We start from the raw sequence: 10,000 nt of genomic DNA, 5'->3' as shown, positions 1-10,000 counted from the left end.
TACCAATGGTAGTTATAGATACGATTTCAAACTTGCGTGTTGTTGCATGCGTTACGTGTTGCTAGTTGGGGTTTAAGAACTGACAGGCATAAATTTCAGTATTCTTTAGAATATATATATATATATATATATATATATATATATATATATATATATATATATATATATATATATATATATATATATATATATATATATATATATATATATATATATATATATGTATATATATATATATATATATATATATATATATATATATATATATATATATATATATATATATATATATATATATATATATATATATATATATATATATATATATTTATATATATATATATATATATATATATATATATATATATATATATATATATATATATAAATATTTGTGTGTGCGTGTGTGGTGTTGCCCAGAAACACATATATACGTACATACATACATACTATATATATATATATATATATATATATATATATATATATATATATATATATATACATATACATATACATACATATATCAAGATTACTAGAGACTCACGAAAGAATTATTAAAACGGACGGGATATGAAATTATTGACCAAGTAATGTCTGAAATAATGGCTTATTAAGTCTAACTGACATTCAAACCTGGCTCAGCCGCTTGTCTGCTTTCTACATTTCAAACTTTCTTTTAAGTGGGTATTTTTTTCTTTTCTTTTTTCTCTGATTTTCTATTTTTGTACGTAACTGATTTTTCCCTCAACTTGACACAACTTTGAATTATTATTAAACATATGCTGAATCTGAAATATATGCATCAGTTTTTTTCCCTTCATAATTTCGCGTCTGTGATTACTTATCGCATGAGTATATTTAATAGCAAATTTTGATTTACATAGCTTTATCGGGATATCACTTTCTTCCCGTGTATATATATATATATATATATATATATATATATATATATATATATATATATATATATATATATATATATATATATATGTGTGTGTGTGTGTGTGTGTGTGTGTGTGTATGTTTATGTATTAATATACATAAGGATACCTGTTACATAAATAAAAGACCCAAATTATCTGAAAGTTTATATTCAGCAAACACTACATATTCTGAAAAATTGGTCATCTGGAAAACCATTTCATGAATGCTTTTAGTGTAATCCGGACCAACAACAATATTTTACTTCCCATAACCCTTAGTGTGTCCACCTCCATAACCACCAGATGAAAATGTACTTCCATGATTTCTGGCAAATCCAGTTACACTACTGCTTGACAATCCACCACTGGAAATTGCACCTCCTTTAGAGCCATAACTTCCAGAACTTCCTTTGATAGTATTTCCACTGAAACCTCCATGTCCTGTGAATCCTGTGTGTCCACTACTTGAGGAACTTCCAAGGCTGCCACTGGAGAAACCACCGGATGACCCATAACCTCCAGAAGACCCACTGTTAAGGCCACTACCACCAAAGCCTCCATGACCTCCAGAGAAACCAGCAGCTGACGCATGATTTAAAGATGATCCACCTTTAAGCCCACTACCAAAACCTCCATGACCACTGGAGAGACCAACAGATGACCCATGACTTATGGGTGATCCACCTTTAATTCCACTACTGAAGCTTCCATGACCACCGGAGAAACCAGCAGATGATCCACCTTTAAGCCCACTGCCAAAGCCTCCATGACCACCTGAGAAACCAGCAGAGGACCCGTAGCTTCTAGTAGATCCCGTTTTAAAGCTGCTACCACCAAAACCACCATGACCACCTGAGATGCCACCAGACGACCCATAACTACCAGATGATCCGCTTCTAAAGCTACTACTACCAAAGCCTCCGAGGCCACTAGAAATACTACCAGATGACCCATAGCTTCCAGATGATCCACTTCTAAAGCTACTACTAGCTAAGCCCCCATGGCCACCAGAGATGCCACCAGATGAGCCATAACTTCCAGATGATCCACTTCTAAAGCCACTACTAGCTAAGCCCCCGTGGCCACTAGAGATGCCACCAGATGAACCATAGCTTCCAGATGACCCACTTCTAAAGCCACTACTAGCTAAGCCCCCGTGGCCACTAGAGATACCACCAGATGAACCATAGCTTCCAGATGATCCACTTTTAAAACTACTACCAGCTAAGCCACCGTGGCCACTAGAGATACCACCAGATGACCCATAACTTCCAGAAGATCCGCTTTTAAAGCCACTACTGCCAAAGCCCCCATGGCCACCACTGATGACGCTGCCACGGCCACCACTGGAGAAGCCTCCAGTAGAACCATAACTTCTAGAACCACTTACAGGTGAACCTCCACTGAAACCACCAAGACCACTCTTGAAGGAGCCAAGCCGGTTACCTCCAGAAAATCCTCCAAATGGGTTCCCACGAGAGCCATAGCTTCTTACAGAGGAGACTCTCCCGCTTGAGCCGTGTCCACTCGAAAACCTAGTCCCACTTCTAAAGCCTCCACTGGAGAAACTTCCAAATCCACTTCCCCTGGACCCGTAGCTTCCTCCGGCGTGACATATGGCAATGAGACTGGTGGCTAAAGCGATTGGCAGAAGCCTCTGTAAGGTAACAAAAAACTATCAGTACATGTTAAATGAATGATTCCCATTGTTGAAATAGCCAAATAGCCCCACAAATCGAGATGTTATTCGTTTCTATAAAAATGTTATAAATTATTGTGACTAAATAGAAAAAAAATTATGGTATGCAATCCTGTGATTAAAAGGAACAAAAAATATATGAAATGTTCAGGTCAAGAATCATCACCTAAATGAGATACTATCAATACACAGCAATAGCCATTGTGAATAATTCCTGTAGTTATGTGAAAACAAATTGTAAATTCACCATTGTTAAAAAGAAACAAGACGAAAATAGACAGAGAATCAGGGCTCCTCTTCTCTCCATTACTGTTACAGAGAGATATTTCTTTGGAAACCCTCCCCCCCTTAAAAAAATAAGTACACTAAAAATTAGAGGTTGGGTAATAATTTCTTAGGATACAGATTGCCCAAGGATACCTACTCATATTGTGAGTTAGTTTAGGTCTTATGAATTAGCTTATTTATCCTTTTTTTATATATTGGATTCTAAGATTTTCATTCAATCTTAATTTTTTTATAAGCGAAAATACCTGCTGTAATAAGATACACACTCACCCAAATATTAAGCAAATTTTTCTTATCAAAGAAAAAATCTTAAGCTTATGTCAGTACTTGAGTTCAGCAAATATCATTTATATATTTCCTCATTATAAAAATTATCGCAGTCTTAAGTTTACGTCAGTACTTGAGTTTCAACAAATATCTTTTGTATTTTTCCTCATTATAAAAATTTTCACAAAGTCTTAAGCTTATGTCAGTACTTGAGTTTCAGCAAATATCATTTATATTTTTCCTCATTATAAAAATTATCGCAGAGTCTTAAGCTTATGTCAGTACTTGATTTTCAGCAAATATCATTTATATATTTCCTCATTATAAAAATTATCACAGAGTCTTAAGCTTATGTCAGTACTTGAGTTTCGACAAAGATCTTTTATATTTTTCCTCATTATAAAAATTATCACAAAGTCTTAAGCTTATGTCAGTACTTGAGTTTCAACAAATATTTATATTTTTCCTTATTATAAAAATTATCACAAAACCTTAAGCTTATGTCAGTACTTGACTTTCAACTAATATAATTTATATTTTTCCTTACTATAAAAGTTATCATAGTCTTAAGCTTATGTCAGTACTTGAGTTTCAACAAATATCATTCATAATTTTCCTTATTATAAAAATTATCAGTCACCAAATATCATTTGTATATCAGTACTTGAGTTTCACCAAATATCATTTATATTTTTCCTTATTATAAAAATTATCAGTCTTAAGCTTATGTCAGTACTTGAGTTTCACCAAATATCATTTGTATTTTTCCTTATTATAAAAATTATCAGTCATTTATATCTTTCATATCTTATTATAAAAATTATCACAGTCTAAAGCTTATGTCAGTACTTGAATTTCAACAAATATCATTTATGTTTTTCCTATTATCAAAATTATCACAGTCTTAATCTTATGTCAGAACTTGAGTTTCAACAAATATCATTTATGTTTTTCCTTATTATAGAAATTATCACAGTCTTAAGCTTATGTCAGTGCTTGAGTTTCAACAAATATCATTTATATTTTTCCTTGTTATAAAAATCGTCATCAAGTCTTAAGCTTATGTCAGCACTTGAATTTCAGCAAATATAATTTATATTTTCCCTTATTGTAAAAATTATCACAAAGTCTTAAGCTTATGTCAGTACTTGAGTTTCAACTAATATCATTAATATTTTTCCTTATAATAAAAATTATCACAAAATCTTAGGCTTATGTTAGTACTTGAGTTTCAACAGATATAATTTACAACGACTATCAGTCTTGGATTAGAAATAGCCATTCGAAATTTACGAATTCAAAGCACCTTGCATACAATTTAATTAATTAGAAAAAAATTATCCTTAGTCAATAAGGTATTATATCTTGACAATAATTTCGAATTATCGAAAAATTAATTTTATCTGATATTGGCATTATTATGCTTCTTGGAACAATTTCGTGAAAATGAGCATATCACAATTTAAAAAAAAAGGGGGTTCTCTTAACCCTTTTTCAGAATTAATAAAAAAATAAAAGCTTGAAAAAAATTTTTGAAAGGAAACATTTATACCACGTAAAGAAAATGCCAGTCAATTTTCGTTACCTCAAGCACAAGCATGAATCACAACAAAATTATGACAACAGTTCGGGACATCATCAAGAAGGTATGTCGCAAGAACCATAGTACTTACCATGGTGGTAGCTGGGTGAATCCTCAGGGCGAACTGGTTATCCTGGGGAGCACTATGACTTTATATATAAACAATAGACCCTGCGAAGACGTTCAAATGGTTCATGACCTCAAGGACACTCTTCGTGCCTTTGAGGAAAACGTGATGCGGTAAAAATTACGTTGTGAACGGAGGCTTTAAAGAAACAAACGGGTGGGATTCAGGAATGAGGTTGTTGAGGGGAAGGGTGGGGAGAGAGGGAGAGAGAGAGAGAGAGAGAGAGAGAGAGAGAGAGAGAAGCTTTTAATACCCTTAAGGCCTGCTAGTCGTCTCCAAGACAAGAGCAGAGATAGAGATTCATATAGTTTGCGGTATTAATTTAATCTGATAAATTTGCATTGTAATAAATGGTGTTAAAGACCCCGAAAGCATTGTTTCAAAATAATCCATTCTTGTTAAAAATTAATATTATAATCTTTTGATACATAACATTTAACTGATACGCGAAATACCAAACCTTGCTCTATCACTTTCAGTACATGAAATTTTCTTTTAGAAGTTGTTAAGAAAACTACAGATTTTTAAACAGATTTATAAAAAAGAAACTCTCCAGACATCTATGGGGACTGTTACCCTCTTCACTAAGGTACCCAGAGATATAGCAAAGCCTAAGATCAGAAAGACTAGTACACTTGACCAACGAGTGCTGCCCAATTAAGATAACCAAATATTCCTAAAATGAACGTGAATGAGAGAGAGAGAGAGAGAGAGAGAGAGAGAGAGAGAGAGAGAGAGAGAGAAAGCCTAAGATCAGAAAGACTCGTACACTTGACCAGCTAGTACTGGTCAGTTAAGGTAATCAAATATCATAAATTTGAACGTGACTGTGGCTGAGAGAGAGAGAGAGAGAGAGAGAGAGAGAGACAGAGAGACAGAGAATTTCCATATAATCCGATTTACAAATGTTGCAGGCTTAGTAGTCGACAGTGTCACTTTTAAGAAATCACTTTCTATAGAATATAAAAAATGTTTCCTTAATTTTTTCTCGCTATTTTTCTGATCACGTGGAAAAACAAGGCGATTCGTTTACATAACCAAAAGAAATTGTCCGTTCTCCCTTTCTTTAATATTACGGTCGTGATGCCGCATACCTTTAAAATATTTCCTTAGATCCTGTATAGAGTCGCTGCAAGGAGCTTTACTTCTCCCATGCCTTGAAAGTGGGCGTGACCAGGAGTGTTATTTTTCGCTGGGTTAAGGATGGGGAGGAGAAGAAGAAGACTGAAAAAACGCCCATTAAGGTGGAGACCTTGATCTCCGCATCAACTTCGTAATTCCGCAAGAGCTTCCATAGTCACCGCCGTTCTCATATTCTCATCCTCTGCGGAAAAGAAGTCACGACTCCGCAGTTTTGAGGGCACAGTTTTGAACTGTCGACGTTATTTATGACTAACTATAATTTTACCTAGTATACCTGTGTCATTTTATACCATCGTTTTGGAATTTTATCTTTGCGCTTCGTTTCGCGTTATAGGATACAAAAGTATTTGCCAGCACTATCACCAACCGTACGTGTTTGTCTGACATGAAAATTAATTTTATAATTTCTTTCTAAAGAAATGCGTAAAAAATGCTCATCGGTCTAAGCTTTTTACTCTGTAAAGCCGAAACATGCAAAGCAGGAGAATCAATAACATTATTCGTCTAAAAACACTGGAAAAAGTGAAGATGACTTCACGGTAAAACCTATAACCTGGTAGACTGTATTAAACGAAAACCAATAAGCATTCGCCTTATCAGTAAAGCTAATGCTCCGTTCACGGAATTCACTGAATCAATTGCAAAATCCATTCATTTTTATCAGAAAACTAGTGTTGCAATTAAACTGTGAAATGTCTGCGACCGCGTAATTCTTATCGAATAGGCAGAAGACAGGTAGGACGGCAAAATATCCTATTCAATCTATTTTATGTTGTTCACATGCCTTTGGTTACGAGCACTGATAACCATATCTCATTTTATTCCTTGCAAATTATAATTCTGTGGTCTGATTTCATTCTTAGTAGCAACAGAGCCTTTTACATGTACAAAATCCGTGCCATGAGTGTTTCTAATTCCCTTGAATGCAAATTTCCGTTATTCCCTAACGAAATTTATGTTTAGTATTATTAGGAGAGGTGGGAATTGTAGATAAAATTTGAGATTAATTAATGGCCTGGGTGCATGTTGTCTTCTATACTGCTCATTCAAATCAAATGTATAATGACCGACTGGTATTCTAATTGTTGACTTTCCTATTTAGTGCTTATGCACCTAAGGGTAGCTTGGGGAACTGTTAATACCTCGATATAATCTGTTCATAAAAACCGTTGAAGCATAGCTTTGGAAGAAACTTAGATTAAAAATTCTCAGTCATTAGGAATGTTTGGAATATTTCAAAGTTTAGACAAACTGCTAGGGTAATTTTGCTCCAAATTCTTTTAACAACTGAGGCGAAAACTTGGTGAGAGACTTCCTATTGAATTCTGAAAAACATTCGCGTTTATTATTCGCTATCTTTTAACTAAAAGACACGATTGCATATTATGACGAGAGAGAGAGAGAGAGAGAGAGAGAGAGAGAGAGAGAGAGAGAGAGAGAGAGAGAGAGAGAGAGGAGGCTATAATCAGCACAAAACAGAGGAGAGGAAATACTAAATTTCTGCCATTGTCTTTGAAGATCCTCTTGAATTCATTTTGGCTTCTGCTACGTCACGTTCCCTAATGTCGGACGCGCCGGGAGACCAAGATTCGGAACTGGAAAGATAATGGGAGTAAATCTATTTTAGCGTCAGGAAATGGAGGGAGGACCTACAAAAACACCTAGGCGGATGTGGTATTTTGTGGGAAAATCCCATCCGCAATGTGCAGTGTCCTGTAAGAAGTTGCTATGAAAGTTCTCTTAATTTTCCTCTGCATTTCTGAACATGGGTTGAATTAGAAAATCCATTTCCCCAACAAATGTAATTTAGGATTTACATTCTCAGAATATAGCTTTCTGTGTTCCTTTTTTTGGTATTTTCCAACAAAGATCATACATTAGCACCTTCAGTTTCTGTTGGCTTTCATCAGCTTTTTCGTGCTAAGGTAACATATTGTCTCTCGCTGCCCGGTGACAAAATTCTGTTGCTTTTAAAGTTGAGCTGTGGAAAAGTGCCCATATCGTTTCGTTAAAAGACCCAGTAATAAGATTTTAAATCTCAAGCACCATATCCTAATTTTTCCAGACTTCTATCAACTTTACACACACACACACATTATATATATATATATATATATATATATATATATATATATATATATATATATATATATATATATATATATATATACATATATATATATATATATATATATATATATATATATATATATATATATATATATATATATATATATATATATATATATATATATATATATGAATGTAAAACTTTGCCTCTTTAAAAAGGCATGGCACAGAATAGAATGGAATGAAATATAAAATTTTATCCAAAGGACAAGCGCTGCGACCCATGAGTAAAAGAGTTTTACAAGGCGTAACAGGAGGGAAACCTCACAGTTGCACTATAAAACAGTAGTCAGGAGAGGGCGGAAAATAAGATAGAAGGAAGAAAATATGAAAGGAGGTACAGTAAAAGGAATGAAAGGAACACCGCAAAGAACCTTAAGTAATTCTTTCAATGCAAAGCGTGATGTGCACAGAAGGCGCTACCCCTCTATACGGGATTGTTACCAATTCTCTGCGGATGAGATTTCTAGCCCCATGCTCGAACTTAGTCTGGTAACACACATACACGCAATATCGACTGAAAATAGACGATAACAATAACCTTAGTCCACACATCTGCAAAGCGGATAAAAAGGAGATGAACCAAATATGTCAAAGCATACGCATGGTATCATAGCAAGCCCCACTATGTACGTAACTATGATTACACCCCTTCGCTCAGCGACATTTATTCCTTCTCCTCAATTAGCCCAAGGTGATGTACACATAGGCAATGCAGTTAGGCTTCCGCAGTGATGACATGCATATGCAGTAGCATATCAGTTTCTCACGATTTTTTGTGCTCTGCAGATGTGTGGACTAAGTGTTGACTAGCCACTTCGGTGGCAGTCGGTTCTAATCCCCAGGGAAGGAGCTTAATGTCACCACACACATACACTCACACGCACAAACACATATACTGCATATGTATATATGTGTGTGTGTATATATATATATATATATATATATATATATATATATATATATATATATATATATATTTTTTTTTTATTTATATATATATATATATATATATATATATATATATATATATATATATATATATATATATATATATATATATATATATATATATATATGTTATATTTTGTTGAGTTAATTCTGATGGCATTTACTTTTTAGTTTGTCATCTCTCTTGGCCTTCGGTTCCCTGAATTCTTGTTTTGAGAAAGCTAATGGCCTTTGAGGTTTGCTCCATATGAATGTTTGCTCATTTTCAGTCATTACAAAGGAAATGATAATGATAGTCTATATGCTCAGTCCAAGGAAAAGATACAACAATCTCTCATCCGGATATCGGAGAGAAGAAGCGGCTGTCTTCCATTGATTTATTATATAGAGAGATAAACCACGGAAACAGAGAACGAGGTTCGAACTCTTTTGCCATTTTCTTTACAGATCCGCATAGCTTGAAGAAGCAATAACTTTATTTATATCTATGTCGCAAGATTAGTAACAGATTTTTACATGAACTGACTATAGATTTACATCTTTGATACCATTAATTTCTCTTAGAGTATATGTCGATGCTTTACCCGTTCTCACAATTTAGTTATTGATTGTTTTCAACACTATGGTGCAGATTTTTTCGAAATTTCTACCAGGCTTTATAAGAAATAGAATAAAACAAAAATAAAAGCTATAAAAAAGAGAAGAAAACTACATATGTGCAGTTTCAAAGCAGTTTGTTTCTTGTAATTCAATAAATTTCTCTTACACTTTGATCTTCTATAAATACATGCCCATTAAATTTTCAAGGGCTTTGAGAAATGGTGAATATATCATCGCGCTTTCCAATTCATAATACACCATCTCTTTGGGAAGCATATCAATGCAAT

At 34.0% G+C, this 10,000-nt stretch overlaps 1 protein-coding gene across 1 annotated transcript; it reads right to left on the bottom strand.

Annotated features, from left to right (window-relative positions):
* Positions 1-1,078: 1,078 nt before the first annotated feature.
* LOC136837526 (uncharacterized) lies at positions 1,079-5,011 on the bottom strand. The gene is made up of 2 exons (XM_067102372.1): positions 4,854-5,011; positions 1,079-2,583 (listed from the first exon to the last, which is right to left on the bottom strand). The coding sequence occupies exons 1-2, from the start codon at positions 4,854-4,856 to the stop codon at positions 1,186-1,188; spliced, it is 1,401 nt and encodes a 466-aa protein (XP_066958473.1). The 5' UTR covers positions 4,857-5,011; the 3' UTR covers positions 1,079-1,185.
* Positions 5,012-10,000: the final 4,989 nt, after the last annotated feature.

Source organism: Macrobrachium rosenbergii, chromosome 59 (assembly GCF_040412425.1).
Source record: "Macrobrachium rosenbergii isolate ZJJX-2024 chromosome 59, ASM4041242v1, whole genome shotgun sequence".
Classification (NCBI taxonomy): domain Eukaryota; kingdom Metazoa; phylum Arthropoda; class Malacostraca; order Decapoda; family Palaemonidae; genus Macrobrachium; species Macrobrachium rosenbergii.
The sequence above is the reverse complement of the archived record's forward strand: the minus strand, read 5'-3'. Positions and strand labels throughout refer to the sequence as shown.